The sequence below is a fragment of the Somniosus microcephalus genome, chromosome 1 (genome assembly GCF_052327205.1).
Source record: "Somniosus microcephalus isolate GS21.2 chromosome 1, FLI_Smic_1.0, whole genome shotgun sequence".
Lineage (NCBI taxonomy): Eukaryota > Metazoa > Chordata > Chondrichthyes > Squaliformes > Somniosidae > Somniosus > Somniosus microcephalus.
The window spans coordinates 335,036,448-335,062,004 of NC_140987.1; the positions used below are offsets into that span (position 1 = coordinate 335,036,448).

At 54.4% G+C, this 25,557-nt stretch overlaps 1 protein-coding gene across 1 annotated transcript in view; it reads left to right on the forward strand.

Annotated features, from left to right (window-relative positions):
- Window positions 1-25,557, forward strand: part of LOC147124917 (diacylglycerol kinase delta) — a 225,075-nt gene that overhangs the window by 21,920 nt on the left and 177,598 nt on the right. The window contains exon 7 of the mRNA XM_085988140.1: window positions 16,046-16,148. Within this exon, the coding sequence (XP_085844266.1) occupies window positions 16,046-16,148 (103 nt within the window). The remainder of the gene's footprint in view (window positions 1-16,045; window positions 16,149-25,557) is intronic.

Sequence of the window (25,557 nt, forward strand, 5' to 3'; positions counted from 1 at the left end):
GGGCAGGTGGCGGGAGGCCATTTTTATTTTCGCCGACTGCCAGCACCTGCCCCCGTTCACTTTTTTACGCGGAGTGTCGGCCGCGATCACTCCTCTTGAGTGCCGGGCTGTTTTCACGGCACCCCGCTCCCCAATGGTCCAGCAGGGCCCCGGTGCATGCAGCGCTAGGCCCCTCCCCTTTAATTGGGGAGGAGGCCTGCAATGACGCGGCACGGTGGCACGTAGCGCTGTGAACTTCAGCAGTAGCGCCCCAGAAGGAGGTGGAGTGCTTTCCAGTAGTGCTCCACCTCCTTCTTGGGGCGCTACTACTCAATTTACGGCGGTACAACAGGCCTCACCGGCCCTGAATGAGGAAGAGAAAAAAATCAACCAGGGCTCCCACTTTTGGCCGGTGCTTCTGTAAACCCGGCCAACAGCGAATGTCTGGGTCGGCCTCTGCCATTTGGGTTGTACCTGAGGTAGGTCCACACAGACTGCAGAAGGTGAGGGGTTTGAGGGGCTGCATGGCCTTGTCCCATTCGCAGCTTGCTGATGATCACTGGATTTCTCCCTTCCCCCTTGGTTCTTCCACTGAAAATCCCTGGTTTCTGTCCGTTGTTTCCCATTCGTCCACCAGTGGAAAAAATCTTTCATTGTTTAGTAAGTCGCCAGGATCCACTCGCCCCTTTACTGACTGCTCCTCTCTCAGTGCCGCTCCCACTCGCCCCTTTACTGACTGCTCCTCTCTCAGTGCCGCTCCACTCACCCCTTTACTGACTGCTCCTCTCTCAGTGCCGCTCCCACTCGCCACTTTACTGACTGCTCCTCTCTCAGTGCCGCTCCCACTCGCCCCTTTACTGACTGCTGCTCTCTCAGTGCCGCTCCCACTCGCCCCTTTACTGACTGCTCCTCTCTCAGTGCCGATCCCACTCGCCCCTTTACTGACTGCTCCTCTCTCAGTGCCGCTCCCACTCGCCCCTTTACTGACTGCTCCTCTCTCAGTGCCGCTCCCACTCGCCCCTTTACTGACTGCTCCTCTCTCAGTGCCGCTCCCACTCACCCCTTTACTGACTGCTCCTCTCAGTGCCGCTCCCACTCGCCCCTTTACTGACTGCTCCTCTCTCAGTGCCGCTCCCACTCACCCCTTTACTGACTGCTCCTCTCTCAGTGCCGCTCCCACTCGCCCCTTTACTGACTGCTCCTCCCTCAGTGCCGTTCCCACTCGCCCCTTTACTGACTGCTCCTCTCTCAGTGCCGCTCCCACTCGCCCCTTTACTGACTGCTCCCCCCCCAGGGTCGCTCCCACTCGGCCCTTTACTGACTGCTCCTCTCTCAGTGCCTCTCCCACTCGCCCCTTTACTGACTGCTCCTCCCTCAGTGCCGCTCCCACTCGCCCCTTTACTGACTGCTCCTCTCTCAGTGCCGCTCCCACTCGCCCCTTTACTGACTGCTCCCCCCTCAGTGTCGCTCCCACTCGCCCTTTACTGACTGCTCCTCTCTCAGTGCCGCTCCCACTCGCCCCTTTACTGACTGCTCCCCCCTCAGTGTCGCTCCCACTCGCCCTTTACTGACTGCTCCTCTCTCAGTGCCGCTCCCACTCGCCCCTTTACTGACTGCTCCTCTCTCAGTGCCGCTCCCACTCACCCCTTTACTGACTGCTCCTCTCAGTGCCGCTCCCACTCGCCCCTTTACTGACTGCTCCTCTCTCAGTGCCGCTCCCACTCGCCCATTTACTGACTGCTCCTCTCTCAGTGCCGCTCCCACTCGCCCCTTTACTGACTGCTCCTCTCTCAGTGCCTCTCCCACTCGCCCATTTACTGACTGCTCCTCTCTCAGTGCCGCTCCCACTCGCCCCTTTACTGACTGCTCCCCCCTCAGTGTCGCTCCCACTCGCCCCTTTACTGACTGCTCCTCTCTCAGTGCCTCTCCCACTCGCCCATTTACTGACTGCTCCTCCCTCAGTGCCGCTCCCACTCGCCCCTTTACTGACTGCTCCTCTCTCAGTGCCGCTCCCACTCGCCCCTTTACTGACTGCTCCCCCCTCAGTGTCGCTCCCACTCGCCCTTTACTGACTGCTCCTCTCTCAGTGCCTCTCCCACTCGCCCCTTTACTGACTGCTCCTCTCTCAGTGCCGTTCCCACTCGCCCATTTACTGACTGCTCCCCCCTCAGTGCCGTTCCACTCGCCCCTTTACTGACTGCTCCTCTCTCAGTGCCGTTCCACTCGCCCCTTTACTGACTGCTTCTCTCTCAGTGCCGCTCCCACTCGCCCCTTTACTGACTGCTCCTCTCTCAGTGCTGCTCCCACTCGCCCCTTTACTGATTGCTCCTCTCTCAGTGCCGCTCCCACTCGCCCCTTTACTGACTGCTCCTCTCTCAGTGCTGCTCCCACTCGCCCCTTTACTGACTGCTCCTCTCTCAGTGCCGCTCCCACTCGCCCCTTTACTGACTGCTCCTCTCTCAGTGCCGCTCTCACTCACCCCTTTACTGACTGCTCCTCTCAGTGCCGCTCCCACTCGCCCCTTTACTGACTGCTCCTCTCATAGTGCCGCTCCCACTCGCCCCTTTACTGACTGCTCCTCTCTCAGTGCCGCTCCCACTCACCCCTTTACTGACTGCTCCTCCCTCAGTGCCGCTCCCACTCGCCTCTTTACTGACTGCTCCTCTCTCAGTGCCGCTCCCACTCGCCCCTTGACTGACTGCTCCTTTCTCAGTGCCGCTCCCACTCGCCCCTTTACTGCCTGCTCCTCTCTCAGGGCCGCTCCCACTCGCCCCTTTACTGACTGCTCCTCTCTCAGTGCCGCTCCCACTCGCCCCTTTACTGACTGCTCCTCTCTTAGTGCCGCTCACACTCGCCCCTTTACTGACTGCTCCTCTCTCAGTGCCGCTCCCACTCGCCCCTTTACTGACTGCTCCTCTCTCAGTGCCGCTCCCACTCGCCCCTTTACTGACTGCTCCTCTCTCAGTGCCGCTCCCACTCGCCCCTTTACTGACTGCTCCTCTCTCAGTGCCGCCCCCACTCGCCCCTTTACTGACTGCTCCTCTCTCAGTGCCGCTCCCCCTCGCCCCTTTACTGACTGCTCCTCTCTCAGTGCCGCTCCCACTCGCCCCTTTACTGACTGCTCCTCTCTTAGTGCCGCTCCCACTCGCCCCTTTACTGGCTGCTCCTCTCTCAGTGCCGCTCCCACTCGCCCCTTTACTGACTGCTCCTCCCTCAGTGCCGCTCCCACTCGCCCCTTTACTGACTGCTCCTCTCTCAGTGCCGCTCCCACTCGCCCCTTTACTGACTGCTCCTCCCTCAGTGCCGCTCCCACTCGCCCCTTTACTTACTGCTCCCCCCTCAGTGCCGCTCCCACTCGCCCCTTTACTGACTGCTCCTCTCTCAGTGCCATTCCCACTCGCCCCTTTACTGACTGCTCCTCTCTCAGTGCCGCTCCCACTCGCCCCTTTACTGACTGCTCCTCTCTCAGTGCCGCTCCCACTCGCCCCTTTACTGACTGCTCCTCTCTCAGTGCCATTCCCACTCGCCCCTTTACTGACTGCTCCCCCCTCAGTGCCGCTCCCTCTCGCCCCTTTACTGACTGCTCCTCTCTCAGTGCCGCTCCCACTCGCCCCTTTACTGACTGCTCCTCTCTCAGTGCCGCTCCCACTCGCCCCTTTACTGACTGCTCCTCTCTCAGTGCCGCTCCCACTCGCCCCTTTACTGACTGCTCCTCTCTCAGTGCCGTTCCCACTCGCCCCTTTACTGACTGCTCCTCTCTCAGTGCCGCTCCCACTCGCCCCTTTACTGACTGCTCCTCTCTCAGTGCCGTTCCCACTCGCCCCTTTACTGACTGCTCCTCTCTCAGTGCCGCTCCCACTCGCCCCTTTACTGACTGCTCCTCTCTCAGTGCCGCTCCCACTCGCCCCTTTACTGACTGCTCCTCTCTCAGTGCCGCTCCCACTCGCCACTTTACTGACGGCTCCTCTCTCAGTGCCGCTCCCATTCGCCCCGTTACTGACTGCTCCTCTCTCAGTGCCGTTCCCACTCGCGCCTTTACTGACTGCTCCTCTCTCAGTGCCTCTCCCACTCGCCCCTTTACTGACTGCTCCTCCCTCAGTGCCGCTCCCACTCACCCCTTTACTGACTGCTCCTCTCTCAGTGCCGCTCTCACTCGCCCCTTTACTGACTGCTCCTCTCTCAGTGCCGCTCCCACTCTCCCCTTTACTGACTGCTCCTCTCTCAGTGCCGCTCCCACTCGCCCCTTTACTGACTGCTCCTCTCTCAGTGCCGCTCCCACTCGCCCCTTTACTGACTGCTCCTCTCTTAGTGCCGCTCCCACTCGCCCCTTTACTGACTGCTCCCCCCTCAGTGCCGCTCCCACTCGCCCCTTTACTGACTGCTCCTCTCTCAGTGCCGCTCCCACTCGCCCCTTTACTGACTGCTGCTCTCTCAGTGACGCTCCTCTCGCCCCTTTACTGACTGCTCCTCTCTCAGTGCCGCTCCCACTCGCCCCTTTACTGTCTGCTCCTCTCTCAGTGCCGCTCTCACTCGCTCCTTTACTGACTGCTCCTCTCTCAGTGCCGCACCCACTCGCCCCTTTACTGACTGCTCCTCTCTCAGTGCCGCTCCCACTCGCCCCTTTACTGACTGCTCCTCTCTCAGTGCCGCTCCCACTCGCCCCTTTACTGACTGCTCCTCTCTCAGTGCCGCTCCCACTCGCCCCTTTCCTGACTGCTCCTCTCTCAGTGCCGCTCCCACTCGTCCCTTTACTGACTGCTCCTCTCTCAGTGCCGCTCCCACTCGCCCCTTTACTGACTGCTCCTCTCTCAGTGCCGCTCCCACTCTCCCCTTTACTGACTGCTCCTCTCTCAGTGCCGCTCCCACTCGCCCCTTTACTGATTGCTCCTCTCTCAGTGCCGCTCCCACTCGCCCCTTTACTGACTGCTCCTCTCTCAGTGCCGCTCCCACTCGCCCCTTTACTGACTGCTCCTCTCAGTGCCGCTCCCACTCGCCCCTTTACTGACTGCTCCTCTCTCAGTGCCGCTCCCACTCGCCCCTTTACTGACTGCTCCTCTCTCAGTGCCGCTCCCACTTGCCCCTTTACTGACTGCTCCTCTCTCAGTGCCGCTCCCACTCGCCCCTTTACTGACTGCTCCTCTCTCAGTGCCGCTCCCACTCGCCCCTTTACTGACTGCTCCTCTCTCAGTGCCGCTCCCACTCGCCCCTTTACTGACTGCTCCTCTCTCAGTGCCGTTCCCACTCGCCCTTTTACTGACTGCTCCTCTCTCAGTGCCTCTCCCTCTCGCCCCTTTACTGACTGCTGCTCCCTCAGTGCCGCTCCCACTCGCCCCTTTACTGTCTGCTCCTCTCTCAGTGCCGCTGCCACTCGCCCCTTTACTGACTGCTCCTCTCTCAGTGCCGCTCCCACTCGCCGCTTTACTGACTGCTCCCCTCTCCGTGCCTCTCCCACTCGCCCCTTTACTGACTGCTCCTCTCTCAGTGTCGCTCCCATTCGCCCCTTTACTGACTGCTCCTCTCTCAGTGCCGCTCACACTCGCCTCTTTACTGACTGCTCCTCCCTCAGTGTCGCTCCCACTCGCCCCTATACTGACTGCTCCTCCCTCAGTGCCTCTCCCACTCGCCCCTTTACTGACTGCTCCTCTCTCAGTGCTGCTCCAACTTGCCCTTTACTGACTGCTCCTCTCTCAGTGCCGCTCCCACTCGCCCCTTTACTGACTGCTCCTCTCCCAGCGCCGCTCCCACTCGCCCCTTTACTGACTGCTCCTCTCTCAGTGCCGCGCCCACTCGCCCCTTACTGTCTGCTCCTCCCTCAGTGCCGCTCCCACTCGCCCCTTTACTGACTGCTCCTCCCTCAGTGCCGCTCCCATCGCCCCTTTACTGACTGCTCCTCTCTCAGTGCCGCTCCACTCGCCCCTTTACTGACTGCTCCTCCGTCAGTGCCGCTCCCACTCGCCCCTTTACTGACTGCTCCTCTCTCAGTGCCGCTCCCACTCGCCCCTTTACTGACTGCTCCTCTCTCAGTGCCGCTCCCACTCGCCCCTTTACTGACTGCTCCTCTCTCAGTGCCGCTCCCACTCGCCCCTTTACTGACTGCTCCTCACTCAGTGCCGCTCCCACTCGCCCCTTTACTGACTGCTCCTCTCTCAGTGCTGCTCCCACTCACCCCTTTACTGACTGCTCCTCTCTCAGTGCCGCTCTCACCCGCCCCTTTACTGACTGCTCCTCTCTCAGTGCCGCTCCCACTCGCCTCTTTACTGACTGCTCCTCTCTCAGTGCCGCTCCCACTTGCCCCTTTACTGACTGCTCCTCTCTCAGTGCCGCTCCCACTCGCCGCTTTACTGACTGCTCCTCTCTCAGTGCCGCTCCACTCGCCCCTTTACTGACTGCTCCTGTCTCAGTGCCGCTCCCACTCGCCCCTTTACTGACAGCTTCTCTCTCAGTGCCGCTCCCACTCGCCCCTTTACTGACTGCTCCTCTCTCAGTGCCGCTCCCACTCGCCCCTTTACTGACTGCTCCTCTCTCAGTGCCGCTCCCACTCGCCCCTTTACTGACTGCTCCTCTCTCAGTGCCGCTCCCACTCGCCCCTTTACTGACTGCTCCTCTCTCAGTGCCGCTCCCAGTCGCCCCTTTACTGACTGCTCCTCTCTCAGTGCCGTTCCCACTCGCCCCTTTACTGACTGCTCCCCCCTCAGTGCCGCTCCCACTCGCCCCTTTACTGACTGCTCCTCTCTCAGTGCTGCTCCCACTCGCCCCTTTACTGACTGCTCCTCTCTCAGTGCCGCTCCCACTCGCCCCTTTACTGACGGCTCCTCTCTCAGTGCCACTGCCACTCTCCCCTTTACTGACTGCTCCTCTCTCAGTGCCACTGCCACTCGCCCCTTTACTGACTGCTCCCCCCTCAGTGCCGCTCCCACTCGCCCCTTTACTGACTGCTCCTCTCTCAGTGCTGCTGCGACTCGCCCCTTTACTGACTGCTCCTCTCTCAGTGCCGCTCCCACTCGCCCCTTTACTGACTGCTCCTCTCTCAGTGCCGCTCCCACTCGCCCCTTTACTGACCGCTCCTCTCTCAGTGCCGCTCCCACTCGCCCCTTTACTGACCGCTCCTCTCTCAGTGCCGCTCCCACTCGCCCCTTTACTGTCTGCTCCTCTCTCAGTGCCGCTGCCACTCGCCCCTTTACTGTCTGCTCCTCTCTCAGTGCCCCTCCCACTCGCCCCTTTACTGACTGCTCCTCTCTCAGTGCCTTTCCCACTCGCCCCTTTACTGACTGCTCCTCTCTCAGTGCCGCTCCCTCTCGCCCCTTTACTGACTGCTCCTCTCTCAGTGCCGCTCCCACTCGCCCCTTTACTGTCTGCTCCTCTCTCAGTGCCGCTCCCACTCGCCCCTTTACTGACTGCTCCTCTCTCAGTGCCGCTCCCACTCGCCCCTTTACTGACTGCTCCCCTCTCCGTGCCTCTCCCACTCGCCCCTTTACTGACTGCTCCTCTCTCAGTGTCGCTCCCATTCGCCCCTTTACTGACTGCTCTTCTCTCAGTGCCGCTCCCACTCGCCCCTTTACTGACTGCTCCTCTCTCAGTGCCGCTCCCACTCGCCCCTTTACTGACTGCTCCTCTCTCAGTGCCGCTCTCACCCGCCCCTTTACTGACTGCCCCTCTCTCAGTGCCGCTCCCACTCGCCCCTTTACTGACTGCTCCTCTCTCAGTGTCGTTCCCACTCGCCCCTTTACTGACTGCTCCTCTCTCAGTGCCGCTCCCACTCGCCCCTTTACTGACTGCTCCTCTCTCAGTGCCGATCCCAATCGCCCCTTTACTGACTGCTCCACTCTCAGTGCCGCTCCCACTCGCCCCTTTACTGACTGCTCCTCTCTCAGTGCCGCTCCCACTCGCCCCTTTGCTGACTGCTCCTCTCTCAGTGCCGCTCCCACTCTCCCCTTTACTGACTGCTCCTCTCTCAGTGCCGCTCCCACTCGCCCCTTTACTGACTGCTCCTCTCTCAGTGCCGCTCCCACTCACCCCTTTACTGACTGCTCCTCCCTCAGTGCCGCTCCCACTCGCCCCTTTACTGACTGCTCCTCTCTCAGTGCCGATCCCAATCGCCCCTTTACTGACTGCTCCTCTCTCAGTGCCGCTCCCACTCGCCCCTTTACTGACTGCTCCTCTCTCAGTGCCGCTCCCACTCGCCCCTTTACTGGCTGCTCCTCTCAGTGCCGCTCCCACTCGACCCTTTACTGACTGCTCCTCTCTCAGTGCCGCTCCCACTCGCCCCTTTACTGACTGCTCCTCTCTCAGTGCCGCTCCCACTCGCCCCTTTACTGACTGCTCCTCTCTCAGTGCCGCTCCCACTCGCCCCTTTACTGACTGCTCCTCTCTCAGTGCCGCTCCACTCGTCCCTTTACTGACTGCTCCTCTCTCAGTGCCGCTCTCACTCGCCCCTTTACTGACTGCTCCTCTCTCAGTGCCGTTCCCACTCGCCCCTTTACTGACTGCTCCTCTCTCAGTGCCGCTCCCACTCGCCCCTTTACTGACTGCTCCTCTCTCAGTGCCGCTCCCACTCACCCCTTTACTGACTGCTCCTCTCTCAGTGCCGCTCCACTCGTCCCTTTACTGACTGCTCCTCTCTCAGTGCCGCTCCCACTCGCCCCTTTACTGACTGCTCCTCTCTCAGTGCCGCTCCCACTCGCCCCTTTACTGACTGCTCCTCCCTCAGTGCCGCTCCCACTCACCCCTTTACTGACTGCTCCTCTCTCAGTGCTGCTCCACTCACCCCTTTACTGACTGCTTCTCTCTCAGTGCCGCTCCCACTCGCCCCTTTACTGACTGCTCCTCCCTCAGTGCCGCTCCCACTCGCCCCTTTACTGACTGCTCCTCTCTCAGTGCCGCTCCACTCACCCCTTTACTGACTGCTCCTCTCTCAGTGCCGCAACCACTCATCATCTTGCTACTGTTGCTCCCAGCTTTGTGGGCACTGCCGGTCCACATGCCCACCCCAATGACCCCCATTCCCCAGTCTCCCTCTCAAGCCCCAATTCTCCTGACCCCCATTCCCAGTCTCCCTTTCCCCCCTCTCAAGCCCCAATCCCCTGACCCCATTCCACAGTCTCCCTCTCCCTGCCTCTCAAGCCCCAATCCCCTGACCCCCATTCCCCAGCCTCCCTCCCCCCCACTCAAGCCCCAATCCCTGACCCCCATTCCCCAGTCTCCCTTACCCGCACTCAAGCCCCAATTCCCTGACCCACATCTCCAGTCCCCCTCTCCCCCCTCTCAAGCCCCAATCCCCTGACCCCCATTCCCCAGCCTCCCTCTCCCCCACTCAAGCCCCAATCCCTGACCCCCATTCCCCAGTCTCCCTTACCCGCACTCAAGCCCCAGTTCCCCTGACCCCCATTCCCAGTCTCCCTCTCCCCCCTCTCAAGCCCCAATCCCCTGACCCCATTCCCCAGTCTCCCTTTCCCCACACTCAAGCCCCAATCCCCTGACCCCATTCCCCAGTCTCCCTTTCCCCACACTCAAGCCCCAATCCCCTGACCCCATTCCCCAGTCTCCCTTTCCCCACACTCAAGCCCCAATCCTCTGACCCCATTCCCCAGTCTCCCTCTCCCCCCTCTCAAGCCCCAATTCTGCTGACCCCCATTCCCAGTCTCCCTCTTCCCCCTCTCAAGCCCCAATCCCCTGACCCCCATTCCCCAGTCTCCCTCTGAAGCCCCAATCCCCTGACCCCATTCCCAGTCTCCCTCTCCCCCCACTCAAGCGCCAATCCCTGACCCCCATTCCCCAGCCTCCCTCCCCCCCACTCAAGCCCCAATCCCCTGACCCCATTCCCCAGTCTCCCTTACCCCACATTCAAGCCCCAATTCCCCTGACCCCCATTCCCAGTCTCCCTCTCCCCCCTCTCAAGCCCCAATCCCCTGGCCCCCATTCCCCAGTCTCCCTCTCCACCCTCTCAAGCCCCAATCCCCTGGCCCCCATTCCCCAGTCTCCCTCTCCACCCTCTCAAGCCCCAATCCCTTGACCCCCATTTCCAGTCTCCCTCTCCACCCTCTCAAGCCCCAATCCCCTGACCCCCATTCCCAGTCTCCCTCTCCCCTCTCTCAAGCCCCAATTCCCTGATCCCCATTCCCAGTCTCCCTCTCCCCCCCTCTCAAGCCCCAAACCCCTGACCTCATTCCCCAGTCTCCCCTCCACCCTCTCAAGCCCCAATCCCCTAACCCCATTCCCAGTCTCCCTCTCCCCCCATCCCTCACCTCCCATTCTCCAGACAATCCCGGGCAAAGTGCGAGGGTCGGCCACCCTAGAATAGCAGGCATGATTTGACTTCCTAAGTAACAACAGAAAATGCTGGAAAAACTCAGCAGGTCAGGCAACATCCGTGGAGAGAAATTTGAGTTGACGTTTCGGGTCGAACCCTTCTTCAAAACTGGAAAGAAAAGAAAATAGATCGAAGGCAGGGCTGCGATCGGACAAAAGAAGTGAAAGAAACAAAAGAAGTAAAAGAGACAATAAAAGGTATTAGAAGCTAGATGAGCTGAGATTAGGTGTAAAGTGTACTGGCAGGGCAAGAGATAGCTGCCAGGTGTGAGAGAGAAACAAAAGGAAAGGGCGGTGGGGGGAAAAGAGTGGAAAAATTACAAGAAAAATGTAATAGGGGCCGAGGTTATGATCTGAAATTGTTGAACTCGATATTGAGTCCGGAAGGCTGCAGAGTGCCTAATCGGAAGATGAGGTGCTGTTCCTCGAGTTTACGGTGAGCTTCCGTGGAACAATACAAGAGGCCAAGGACGGTGAGGTCCGAGTGGGAATGGAGCGGTGAATTAAAATGACAGGCGACCGGAAGCTCGGGGTCACCCTTACGGACTGAATGGAGGTGTTCCGCAAAGTGGTCACCCAATCTGCGTTTGGTCTCCCCAATGTAGAGGAGACCGCATCGTGAGCAGCGAATACAGTATACTAGATTGCGAGAAGTACCCTGGTGTATCTCGACCACACATAGAAAGGCCTGCTCTCTATCATTGCCAGTCCTCTCCTGGAGGATGTTTTAACGGGCACTGCCCCTCCAGTGCCACCTTACCCAAGTGACTATTCCTCATGTGTGAGGCTAGGCGATGAGAGGCAGCAGCTTATTTGAGTGTGTGGTGAAGGGAATCACAGCTCAGGCCGCCTTGCCTGTCCTCAGATAATGTCCACATGCATTACTGCCAGCAGGAGTCACAGCAGGGGAGGGGGTTGTAAATCCCAAGTGAAGGGCGAGTTGTTGATGTAAAGAGCCGGCGTTAAGGGAATGCAGCTTTCCAAAGAATTTGTCTGCACAGAATTCCCTCAGCTACTTACCATAAATCAGGGACACAGATACTTGCAGTCGGGGTGATAATCCACAGCGACGGTATTCCATGGGCCAACTGGCCCTATGTCAGGCTTGGCTTTCTTAAGTGGAAGGCTGTAGAAAGTGAGGAACAGCTGAACGAAGCGGGGAGGGAGCTTAAACACAAGGGGAGAGCTCTAGAGAGGGCAGTGATAGGGAGAGAGTGTGTCTCTCTGTATGTGACACGAGTCCCCCAGTCTCCCCCTTTCTGTTGCTGATTGCTGAGCTCACACGGAGCAGTGGAAGCAGGGTTCTACCGCACAGCTGCACTTTTATAGTTGATGGGGACACAGTCATTTTTTGTACTTTTTAAATTCTCTTTTCTTCTCCCAACTGGCTTGGTACTTGGACACAGTGATGTAGGAACAGGAGGAGGCCATTCAGCCCTTCGAGCCTGTTCCACCATTCAATGAGACCATCGCTGATCAGCACCTCAACTCCATTTATCCGCCTTAGCTCCATATCCCTTGAAAAAGTGTGAAAAAGTGCTTCCTGATTTCACTCCTGAATGGCCCTGCTCTAATTTTAAGATTAATGCCCTCTTGTTCTGGATACCCCACGAGAGGAAAGCGTATTACATTCTTTTTAACGTATGAAACACCTTGATCAGATCACCCCTCAATCTTCTAAACTCAATGGACTACAAGCCAAGCTGATGCAACCTGTTCTCATAATTTAACCCTTTAATCCCTGGTATCATTCGGCACTGCACCCCGTCCAAGGCCAATATATCCTTCCTTAGGTGCTGTTCCCAGATCTCTGTGACTGGCTTTCGGGTACCACCCAGGGGTGACTCTCCACTCTCAGGGTCCGGTCACCCTGCTCAGAGATGCCATTAGTCACTGCTTCTCCCCTTCCCTGCACCTTTGTCTAGCTCAGATTGGGACGTAAGCTTCAATCTCAATCCACCTGGCAGCAGTTACCAAAAATGGTTTTCTTTGGACCTGGCGTTCAATCATGTGGGCGTTTAAGAAGCAATTTGAAATATAGAAGCTGAGCCAATTCAATCACTAAATCGGCACTGAAACCAAATGATAACCATTTCTCCTGGAACCCTGTCATTGATGTCGCTGCACAAAGTGAGTGAGCTGGGCCGAGCTCAGCACATTCACTGTGCCAAGTAATCAGAGGATAAGGAACTCAAATGGGCAGCGGCATGGCATTGTGATTAAACATTTAAATATTCATCCTGGCTCAACATCTTCCCAATGTGGAAAGAGTGTGGCCTGTTTGGATACTATATAATGGAAGCCAGTACTGTCAGATTCAGTACGGCACAGGTTAGATACAGAGTAAAGCTCCCTCTACACTGTCCCATCAAATACTCCCAGGGCAGGAACAGCGCCGGTTAGATACAGAGTAAAGCTCCCTCTGCACTGCCCCATCAAACACTCCCAGGGCAGGTACAGCACAAGTTAGATACAGAGTAAAGCTCCCTCTACACTGCCCCATCAAACACTCCCAGGGCAGGTACAGCACAGGTTAGATACAGAGTAAAGCTCCCTCTACACTGTTCCATCAAACATTCCCAGGGCAGGTGCAGCACGGGTTAGATACAGAGTAAAGCTCCCTGTACACTGTCCCATCAAACATTCCCAGGGCAGGTACAGCACGGGTTAGATACAGAGTAAAGCTCCCTCTACACTGTTCCATCAAACACTCCCAGGGCAGGTACAGCACGGGTTAGATACAGAGTAAAGCTCCCTGTACACTGTCCCATCAAACACTCCCAGGGCAGGTACAGCACGGGTTAGATACAGAATAAAGCGCCCTCTACACTGTCCCATCAAACACTCCCAGGGCAGGTACAGCACGGGTTAGATACAGAGTAAAGCTCCCTCTACACTGTTCCATCAAACACTCCCAGGGCAGGTACAGCACGGGTTAGATACAGAGTAAAGCTCCCTCTGCACTGCCCCATCAAACATTCCCAGGGCAGGTACAGCACAGGTTAGATAAGCTCCCTCTACACTGCCCCATCAAACATTCCCAGGGCAGGTGCAGCACGGGTTAGATACAGAGTAAAGCTCCCTCTATACTGTCCCATCAAACACTCCCAGGGCAGGTACAGCACGGGTTAGATACAGAGTAAAGCTCCCTCTACACTGTTCCATCAAACATTCCCAGGGCAGGTGCAGCACGGGTTAGATACAGAGTAAAGCTCCCTCTACACTGTTCCATCAAACACTCCCAGGGCAGGTACAGCACGGGTTAGATACAGAGTAAAGCTCCCTCTACACTGTCCCATCAAACATTCCCAGGGCAGGTGCAGCACAGGTTAGATACAGAGTAAAGCTCCCTCTACACTGCCCCATCAAACACTCCCAGGGCAGGTGCAGCACGGGTTAGATACAGAGTAAAGCTCCCTCTATACTGCCCCATCAAACACTCCCAGGGCAGGTGCAGCACGGGTTAGATACAGAGTAAAGCTCCCTCTATACTGCCCCATCAAACACTCCCAGGGCAGGTGCAGCACGGGTTAGATACAGAGTAAAGCTCCCTCTACACTGCCTCATCAAACACTACCAGGGCAGGTACAGCACGGGTTAGATACAGAGTAAAGCTCCCTCTACACTGTCCCATCAAACACTCCCAGGGCAGGTACAGCACGGGTTAGATACAGAGTAAAGCTCCCTCTACACTGTCCCATCAAACACACCCAGGGCAGGTACAGCACGGGTTAGATACAGAGTAAAGCTCCCTCTATACTGCCCCATCAAACACTCCCAGGGCAGGTGCAGCACGGGTTAGATACAGAGTAAAGCTCCCTCTACACTGTCCCATCAAACACACCCAGGGCAGGTACAGCACAGGTTAGATACAGAATAAAGCTCCCTCTATACTGCCCCACCAAACACTCCCAGGGCAGGTGCAGCACGGGTTAGATACAGAGTAAAGCTCCCTCTACACTGCCCCATCAAACACTCCCACGGCAGGTACAGCACGGGTTAGATACAGAGTAAAGCTCCCTCTATACTGCCCCATCAAACACTCCCAGGGCAGGTGCAGCACGGGTTAGATACAGAGTAAAGCTCCCTCTACACTGTTCCATCAAACATTCCCAGGGCAGGTGCAGCACGGGTTAGATACAGAGTAAAGCTCCCTCTACACTGTTCCATCAAACACTCCCAGGGCAGGTACAGCACGGGTTAGATACAGAGTAAAGCTCCCTCTACACTGTCCCATCAAACATTCCCAGGGCAGGTGCAGCACAGGTTAGATACAGAGTAAAGCTCCCTCTACACTGCCCCATCAAACACTCCCAGGGCAGGTGCAGCACGGGTTAGATACAGAGTAAAGCTCCCTCTATACTGCCCCATCAAACACTCCCAGGGCAGGTGCAGCACGGGTTAGATACAGAGTAAAGCTCCCTCTATACTGCCCCATCAAACACTCCCAGGGCAGGTGCAGCACGGGTTAGATACAGAGTAAAGCTCCCTCTACACTGCCTCATCAAACACTACCAGGGCAGGTACAGCACGGGTTAGATACAGAGTAAAGCTCCCTCTACACTGTCCCATCAAACACTCCCAGGGCAGGTACAGCACGGGTTAGATACAGAGTAAAGCTCCCTCTACACTGTCCCATCAAACACACCCAGGGCAGGTACAGCACGGGTTAGATACAGAGTAAAGCTCCCTCTATACTGCCCCATCAAACACTCCCAGGGCAGGTGCAGCACGGGTTAGATACAGAGTAAAGCTCCCTCTACACTGTCCCATCAAACACACCCAGGGCAGGTACAGCACAGGTTAGATACAGAATAAAGCTCCCTCTATACTGCCCCACCAAACACTCCCAGGGCAGGTGCAGCACGGGTTAGATACAGAGTAAAGCTCCCTCTACACTGCCCCATCAAACACTCCCACGGCAGGTACAGCACGGGTTAGATACAGAGTAAAGCTCCCTCTATACTGCCCCATCAAACACTCCCAGGGCAGGTGCAGCACGGGTTAGATACAGAGTAAAGCTCCCTCTACACTGCCCCATCAAACACTCCCAGGGCAGGTGCAGCACGGGTTAGATACAGAGTAAAGCTCCCTCTACACTGCCTCATCTAGCATGGATATATTATGTAGAAAAAAGGTACAATCTGTGACACTAACAAAAAAATGTAGAGAAAAAGAAATGGGATTACACGGAGTTGGTTCGTGTTAATGTCCTATCTCTCCCTGGTGTTTGAATCAACTTACTACTGTAATATTATAGTTACATAGAATTACATAGGATGTACAGCACAGAAACAGGCCATTCAGCTCAACTGGTCAATGCTGGTGTTTATGCTCCACACGAGCCTCCACCCACCTTACTTCATCTCATTCTATCAGCATAACTTTCTATTCCTCGCTCCCTCGTACTTATCCTGCTTCCCCTTATTCCCCAAATAGTTTATTTGAATGTCACAGGGAGTGAGCGTTTCTCTAGACTTGTTGGCACCCTCAGGGCCAAGCTTTGAATCAATTCAATCTTCTTTAAATATCAGTGAGGTCTTTCTGATTCAAACACAATGGGGGAGGTTTTCCTTTTCTGCTGTTTGTAGTAAAATTGGATTTGCGTTCGAGGAGAGGCTTGTGATTTCATCAGACATGGTGCAGAGTCCCAATCTCCTGGTGCCTTATGTGTAAACCAGGCCTTGCCCTGCTAGAATACAGTATATCGAAAGCCAGTGTGGTGAAGCAATGGTTAAGAATGTGTGCCCCTGTTTTTCAGGTTCACAATGTGTGTAAGGAGCAGTTTGACAGGAAGTGCCCACTGGGACAGTGTAAGTTGTCCGTCATTCCTCCGACTGCCCTCAACAGCATTGACTCAGATGGTGAGTAACTGAGACGGCAGTACTCCCGCGGTAACTCAGTACTGTCAGCCCGCCTTCGTGAATCAGTCACACTGATTTAGGAGATCGCAGTTTGGTTCAGTGCCAGCAGAGGAGCTTTGTGTATAATACACAGACACACACCCAGACACACACAGACTCACACACACACACAAACCCAGACACACACACAGACACATACACACACACACACACACAGACACAAAGCCAGACACACACACACACACACACACACGCACACACAATCTCGGACACACACACACAGACACAAAGCCAGACACACACAGACTCAGACACAAATCCAGACACGCGCAGACACACACAAACCCCGACACATGCACAGACACACACACACACACAAACCCAGACACAAACTGTGACACAAAGCCAGACACAAAGCCAGACAGACACAAAGCCAGACATACACACAGACACATACACAGACATACACACAGACATACACACACACACACAAACCCACACACACACAGAGACAAAGACACACACAAACACAGACATAAAGAGGGGAATTTTAACCTAAAAATATGGGTGGGTTGGGGCCGTGGGGGTAGTTAAAGTGTTAAAAATCGGAATCCCGACCTGAATTCACCTCCAACCTGCCCACTTCTGGTTTTAACAGAGGCGGAACGGGGGCTGACAGCCAATCCACTGCCAGGAGGCGGGCCATCAATTTAAATGTTATAATGTGGCTTTTGAATTTAGCCTTGGCTGGTCGGGTTTTGCAAGCCTCGTGAAATCCTCCAGCTAATACAAGGCGAGGATGGCTGGATCCTGGAGGAAAGTGCCTTTACACTTCCCTCCTGGATCCAGGGTCCCTGCCTAATCCATCCCCACAATCAGAGAGCCCCCCACGAGGCCTCCGACCCAAACCCCCACCTCCGCGAGGCCTCCGACCCCCCCCAGCCCTCCAATCCCCCCCCCAGGCCTCCAATCCCCCCCCAGGCCTCCAATCCCCCCCCAGCCCTCCAATCCCCCCCCCCAGGCCTCCAATCCCCCCCCAGGCCTCCAATCCCCACCCCAGGCCTCCAACCCTCCCCCCCAGGCCTCCAATCCCCCCCCCAGGCCTCCAATCCCCCCCCCCAGCCCTCCAACCCCCCCCCCCCAGGCCTCCAATCCCCCCCCCAGGCCTCCAATCCCCCCCACCCCCAGCCCTCCAATCCCCCCCCAGGCCTCCAATCCCCCCCCGCCAGCCCTCCAATCCCTCCCCAGGCCTCCAATCCCCCCCCAGGCCTCCAATCCCCCCCCCCAGCCCTCCAATCCCCCCCCAGGCCTCCGACCCCCCCCCCCCCCAGGCCTCCAATCCCCCCCCAGGCCTCCAATCCCCCCCCCCAGCCCTCCAATCCCACCCCAGGCCTCCAATCCCCCCCCCCAGGCCTCCAATCCCCCCCCCAGCCCTCCAATCCCCCCCCAGGCCTCCGACCCCCCCCAGCCCTCCAATCCCACCCCCCCAGGCCTCCAATCCCCACCCCAGGCCTCCAACCCTCCCCCCCAGGCCTCCAATCCCCCCCCCCGGCCTCCAATCCCCCCCCCAGGCCTCCAATCCCCCCCCCCCAGGCCTCCAATCCCCCCCCTAGGCCTCCAATCCCCCCCCCCAGGCCTCCAATCCCCCCCCCCCAGGCCTCCAATCCCCCCCCCCCCAGGCCTCCAATCCCCCCCCCCCCCAGGCCTCCAATCCCCCCCCCCCCCAGGCCTCCAATCCCCCCCGCCAGGCCTCCAATCCCCCCCCCCCAGACCTCCAATCCCCCCCCCCGCAGCCCTCCAATCCCCCCCCAGGCCTCCGACCCCCCCCCAGCCCTCCAATCCCCCCCCCCCAGGCCTCCAATCCCCACCCCAGGCCTCCAACCCTCCCCCCCAGGCCTCCAATCCCCCCCCCCAGGCCTCCAATCCCCCCCCCAGGCCTCCAATCCCCCCCCCCCCAGGCCTCCAATCCCCCCCCCAGGCCTCCAATCCCCCCCCCCCCCCAGGCCTCCAATCCCCCCCCAGGCCTCCAATCCCCCCCCCCGCAGACCTCCAATCCCCCCCCAGGCCTCCAATACCCCCCCAGGCCTCCGATTCCGCCCCACTCGTGATCCTCCGCTGCCAGAACAAACTCATAATCAAGTATTAGTAAAAAAGGACTGGTTTCTGAGCTCAAGATTTTTTTTTAAAGAAGTGTAATATGGAAACATGCAGTAATCAAGGCAAACGTTAAACTTCGAAAAAAAATCCTACTACAATCATTTTACTGTGTTTTTTGCGAACGCTTACCTGAGTGGAGAACGGCCTCACGGTATCATCCAGCCAGGGTTTGTTTACCGTAATCCCAGAGAGAGCGAGGTGCGCTGGGCGGTGACCCAGGCTGGACTCAGCAAAGATACCATGTCCAAACTCAGAGCCACAAAGACACAGATCAGAGTGTTCAACCTAAAGGGGCATAGTCTGCCATCCACAGCCATAGTCTGCTCCAAGCATTCCATCGGCAGGAATCACAGACCGTACAGCTTCTCCTACAGCAGCCCAGCGAACCGCAGGAAGCTGTCCTTCTGTAACTGATTAGTTCTGCCTTCTGCTCGCTGGGTCTTAATGCCTTCAGTGTTTACTGTGTGCTCTGTTGACCAGTCAGTAAATTGAAGCTGATCCCGGCCCCCGATCTGTGTGCCGCCCCCTCCCCCCACTCCGCAGTGCTCCTCCGGCCGCCCCCGGCCCCCACACGAACCCTCCCTCCCTCCTCTGTGCGGCCTAGTGCCACAGGCCTTTCCGCCCAGAGCCAGGCAGCCTCTCAATCTGGTTGGCTGCGGGTGGGAAACAAAGGCTTCCCGTGCAAATCAGACCCTGCTGGTAAATTCAAACCCCCCTCCTGGGTTTCTGGACCGCCTCAGAGCCCCCCCTCCCCCCGACCCGCCTTGCCCATTAAAATTTAGCCCAAACACACAGACAGGCATGAGCAAACTGTCACGTGTACACACAGATGCTCTCAGATGCACACATACATGCACACACGGACACAAATGTACAGACTTAGGCCCAATTTACACGTATACAAAAACATATGCACAGACCCGCAGTATAAACACAGACTGGTGAGATTGGAAGGAGGGTGACACATGGATTCGGTTAAGGTTGCAGTGTTAACCCTTTAACAGGGGTCCTGATGGTGAGACTCCCTCTTTAAACAAGGACCTTATCGTGACCCTCTCTTTGAAAGGGATCCTGATGGTGACTCCTTGTATAAATGAGGTTCTGATGATGAGACTCTTTCTGTGATATGAAAGCTCCCTCTTTACCATCTATTCCTGTATGCCATGAGTAAGTGCCCTTTCACACCATTACAGAGACACTTCTGTCTGATTACAAATTGCTTTTCAAGCCTTAATTCCTCACTCTGAAGCACTGAGAGAAGCCCCATTTCTGCACCATGAATTTTTGCAAACACGTTTTCAAAAATTACCTCTAACTCTTATCACGCAACATTTAACTCTTGGGTCCAATGGTTACTATGGAAACAGAATACAGTGTAGTGAAGCTATAAATGAGGCACTGTATTGAGATTTCTCCTGGCTGTATGGAACTCAGGAACATTATGAACAGGAGGAGGCCATCCATCACCTCCTCCGCCTTTCAATCAGATCATGGCTGATCTGTGCCTCAGCTCCATTTACTCACCATTGTCCCCCGGAATCCGCAGCCTTTTGAGGAGAGAGTTACAGATTTTAAATGAAACCGCACTGTATAAGGGCTTTACCCTGCACAGAATGGGGGACGGAGAGGCTTGGGGAGTGCCAATGCTGCACCTGTAGTGAAGTTGATGAATGGCCGAGGAGCCCCTGATTTCATCGGCTGCCCCGCGTACGGCAAGCTCGCCCGTACAAGGTTTCATTTCTAATGAAGAGGTGGATTGACTGAGTGAAGGAAATGGCCAGTCACAGGCAGCGATTGGGTTACTACTGAGTTCAAAAGGCCATCGTTAGCTGCAGCTTTGTGTTCAGCAATTAACCCAGGAACCCTTGTAAAGAAAGACTTGCATTTCTACAGCGCATATTCACGACCTCAGGGCATCCCAAAGCGCTTTACAGTCAATAAAATACTTTTGAAGTGTAGTCATTGTTGTAATGTAGGAAACACAGCAGCCAATTGTGATAATTACCAGATAATCTGTTTTTGTTATGTTGGTTGAGGGATAAATATTGACCAGGGCACTGGGGATAACTCCCCTGCTCTTCTTTGAAATAGTGCCATGGGATCTTTTACGTCCACCTGAGAGAGCGGACGGGGCCTCGGTTTAACATCTCATCCGAAAGACAGCACCTCTGACAGTGCAGCACTCCCTCGGTACTGCACTGGGAGTGTCAGCCTAGATTTCTGTGCTCGTCTCTGGAGTGGGACTTTGAACCCACAACCTTCTGACTCTCTGACCTTCTGGCGGTGCTACCAACTGAGCCACAGCTGACACACAAAGGTGGAGTATCACTCGATACATGATTCATACCAAAGGACTGGCAAATAGTGAATGTTACACCCTTGTTCAAAAAAGGAGGGGCAAGGGATGAGCGAGAAAATTTCAGCTAACCTCACATCAGTAGGAGGTGGCCTGTTAGAGATTATAATCCGGGAGAACATGAGGGAACATACAGACTTTGGGATTATACTCATTTTGTTGTTGCCCTTACAAGGAGGGGGAATATGATAATTCATGGGAGTTACCTCATGGTTGAACGAGGCAGCCCACTGTGTAAGGATTTTTCCCCAAGCTACATAGAGGCTGAATTTCTGATGGCAGTGACGTGGAGCAGCGCCTCAGGGAGCCCAAGCCCGGAGAGGCTGAACCACTCTCGAATTGCGGGGAAGGGGTCACCGGCATGGCCAGGAAGGGCCTACGAGTGGGTCTCTGCCCTTAGAAACATAGAAACATAGAAGATAGGAGCAGGAGCAGGCCATTCGGCCCCTCGAGCCTGCTCCGCCATTCAATGAGATCATGGCTGATCATCCAAATTCAGTACCCTGTCCCTGCCTTCTCCCCATATCCCTTGATCCCTTTAGCCTTAAGAAATATATCTAACTCCTTCTTGAATATATTTAATGAATTGGGCTCAACTGCCTTCTGTGGTAGAGAGCTCCACAGGTTCACCACTCTCTGGGTGAAGAAATTCCTCCTCATCTCTGTCCTAAATGGCTTACCCCTTATCCTTAGACTGTGACGCCTGGTTCTGGACTCCCCGGCCATCGGGAACATCCTTCCTGCATCAAGTCTGTTTAGTCCTGTTAGAATTTTATAAGTTTCAATGAGATCTCCTCTCATTCTTCTAAACTCCAGCGAGTATAAGCCCAATCTACCCAATCTCTCCTCATACATCATTCCTGCCATCCCAGGTATCAGTCTGGTGAATCTTCGCTGCACTCCCTCCATGGCAAGAACATCCTTCCTCAGATAAGGCGACCAAAACTGAACACACTACTCAAGATGTGGTCTCACCAAGGCCCTGTACAACTGCAGCAAGACATCCTTGTTCCTGTACTTGAACCCTCTCGCTACGAAGGCCAACATACCATTTGCCTTCTTAACCGCCTGCTGCACCTGCATGCTTACCTTCAGCGACTGGTGCACAAGGGCACCCAGGTCTCGTTGCACTTCCCCTTCTCCCAATCTATTGCTGTTCAGATAATAATCTGCCTTCCTGTTTTTGCCACCAAAGCGGATAACCTCGCATTTATCCACATTACACTGCATCTGAGATGCATCTGCCCAATCACCCAACCTGTCCAAATCATACTGGAGTTTCTCGGCATCCTCCTCACAGCACACATGCCCACCCAGCTTTGTGTCATCTGCAAACTTGGAGATATTACATCTAATTCCCTCGTCTAGATCATTAATATATATTGTGAATAGCTGGGGTCCTAGCACCGATCCCTGCGGTACCCCACTATTCACTGCCCGCCACTCAGAAAAAACCCGTTTATTCCAACTCTTTGCTTCCTGTCTGCCAACCCGTTCTCTATCCAAGTCAGTACCTTGCCCCCAATCCCATGTGTATAAACTTCACACGCTAATCTCTTATGTGGGACCTTATCGAAAGCCTTCTGAAAGTCCAAAAACACCACATCCACTGGTTCTCCCTTTTCTATTTTATCAGTTACATCCTCAAAAAGTTCCAGTAGATTAGTCAAGCACGACTTAGCTTTTGTAAATCCATGTTGACTTTGGCCGATCCTGTCACTGTTTTCCAAGTGCTCTGCTATTACATCTTTTACAATGGACTCTTGCATTTTCCCCACTACCGATGTCAGGCTTACCGGTCTATAATTCCCCATTTTCTTTCTACCACCTTTTTTGAATAGTGGGGTAACATTAGATACCCTCCAATCCATGGGAACTGTTCCAGAGTCTATAGAATTTTGGAAGATGACCAGCAATGCATCTACTATTTCTAGGTTCACTTCCTTAAGTACCCTAGGATGTAGATTATCAGGCCCTGGGGATTTATCGGCCTTCAATCCCGTCAATTTCCCTAACACCATTTCCCTACCAATACTGATTTCTATCAGTTCCTCCCTGTCATTAGACCCTATGTTCCCCGACATCTTTGGGAGGTTATTTGTGTCCTCCTTTGTGAAGACAGAACCAAAGTATGTATTTAATTGGTCTGCCATTTCTTTGTTCCCCATTATAAATTCCCCTGATTCTGACTGCAAGGGACCTACGCTTGACTTCACCAATCTTTTTCTCTTCACATATCTATAGAAGCTTTTACAGTCAGTTTTTATGTTCCCTGCAAGCTTACTCTCATACTCTATTTTCCCCCTCTTAATTAATCCCTTTTTCCTCCTTTGTTGAATCCTAAACTGTTCCCAATCCTCAGGTTTGCTGCTTTTTCTGGCCAATTTATATGTCCTCTCCTTGTATCTTATGCTATCCCGAATTTCTCTTGTTAGCCACGGTTGATTCAACTTTTATGCCAAACAGGGATGAACAAATTCTGTAGTTCATCCATGCGATCTTTAAATGTTTGCCATTGCCTATCCACCATCAACCCTTTGAGTAACATTCCCCAATCAATCCTACCCAACTCGCGCCTCATACCATCGTAGTTTCATTTATTTAAATTCAGGACCCTAGTCTCTGAGTCAAATGCTTCACTCTCCATTTTAATGAAGAATTCTATCATATTTTGATCGCTCCACCCCAAGGGGCCTCGCACAAGATTGCTAATTATTCCTTTCTCATTACATAATACCCAGTCTACGATGGCCTGATCCCCAGTTGGTTCCTCGACATATTGGTCCAGGAAACCATCCCGTATAAATAGAAACATAGAAACATAGAAGATAGGAGCAGGAGTAGGCCATTCGGCCCCTCGAGCCTGCTCCGCCATTCAATGAGACCATGGCTGATCGTCCAAATTCAGTACCCTGTTCCTGCCTTCTCTCCATATCCCTTGATCCCTTCAGCCTTAAGAAATATATCCAACTCCTTCTTGAATATATTTAATGAATTGGCCACTACTGCCTTCTTTGGTAGAGAATTCCACAGGTTCACCACTCTCTGCGTGAAGAAATTCCTCCTCATCTCTGTCCTAAATGGCTTACCTCTTATCCTTAGACTGTGACCCCTGGTTCTGGACTCCCCGACCATCGGGAACATCCTTCCAGCATCTAATCTGTCTAGTCCTGTTAGAATTTTATAAGTTTCGATGAGATCCCCTCTCATTCTTCTAAACTCCAGCGAGTACAAGCCCAATCGACCCAATCTCTCCTCATATGTCATTCCTGCCATCCCAGGTATCAGCCTGGTGAATCTTCGCTGCACTCCTTCCATGGCAAGAACGTCCTTCCTCAGATAAGGCGACCAAAACTGCACACAATACTCAAGGTGCGGTCTCACCAAGGCCCTGTACAACTGCAGCAAGACATCCTTGTTCCTGTACTCAAACCCTCTCGCTATGAAGGCCAACATACCATTTGCCTTCTTAACCGCCTGCTGCACCTGCATGCTTACTTTCAGCGACTGGTGCACAAGGATGCCCAGGTCTCGTTGCACTTCTCCTTCTCCCAATCTATTGCCATTCAAATAATAATCTGCCTTCCTGTTTTTGACACCAAAGTGGATAACCTCGCATTTATCCACGTTATATTGCATCTGCCATGCTTCTGCCCAATCACCCAACCTGTCCAAATCATACTGGAGTTTCTCGGCATCCTCCTCACAGCGCACACGCCCACCCAGCTTTGTGTCATCTGCAAACTTGGAGATATTACATCTAGTTCCCTCATCCAGATCATTAATATATATTGTGAATAGCTGGGGTCCAAGGACCGATCCCTGCGGTTCCCCACTAGTCACTGCCTGCCACTCGGAAAAAGAGCCGTTTATTCCAACTCTGCTTTCTGTCTGCCAACCAGTTCTCTATCCAAGTCAATACCTTGCCCCCAATCCCATGTGCCTAAATTTTAAACACTAATCTCTTATGCGGGACCTTGACCTTATCGAAACCCTTTTGAAAATCCAAATTCACCACATCCACTGGTTCTCCCTTATCTATTTTACCAGTTACATCCTCAAAAAATTCCAGTAGATTAGTCAAGCACGATTTACCTTTTGTAAATCCATGTTGACTTGGTCACTTTTTTCCAAGTGCTCTGCTATTACATCCTTTATTGTGGACTTTAGCATTTTCCCCAATACCAATGTCAGGCTTACCGGTCTGTATTTCCCCGTTTGCTCTCTACCACCCTTTTTGAACAGTGGGGTAACATTAGCTACCCGCGAAACCATGGGAACTGTTCCAGAGTCTATAGAATTTTGGAAGATGACCCGCAACGCATCTACTATTTCTAGGGCCACTTCCTTAAGTACCCTAGGATGTAGATTATCAGGCCCTGGGGATTTATCGGCCCTCAATCCCATCAATTTCCTTAACACCATTTCCCTATAAATACTGATTTCTATCAGTTCCTCCCTGTCATTAGACCCTATGTTCCCCGACATCTTTGGGAGGTTATTTGTGTCCTCCTTTGTGAAGACAGAACCAAAGTATGTATTTAATTGGTCTGCCATTTCTTTGTTCCCCATTATAAATTCCCCTGATACTGACTGCAAGGGACCTACGCTTGACTTCACCAATCTTTTTCTCTTCACATATCTATAAAAGCTTTTACAGTCAGTTTTTCTGTTCCCTGAAAGCTTACTCTCATACTCTATTTTCCCCCTCTTAATTAATCCCTTTGTCCTCCTTTGTTGAATCCTAAACTGCTCCCAATCCTCAGGTTTACTGCTTTTTCTGGCCAATTTATATGTCCTCTCCTTGGACCTTATGCTATCCCTAATTTCCCTTGTTAGCCACGGTTGAGTCACCTTTTAAAAAATTTTTTATGCCAAATTGGGATGAACAAATTC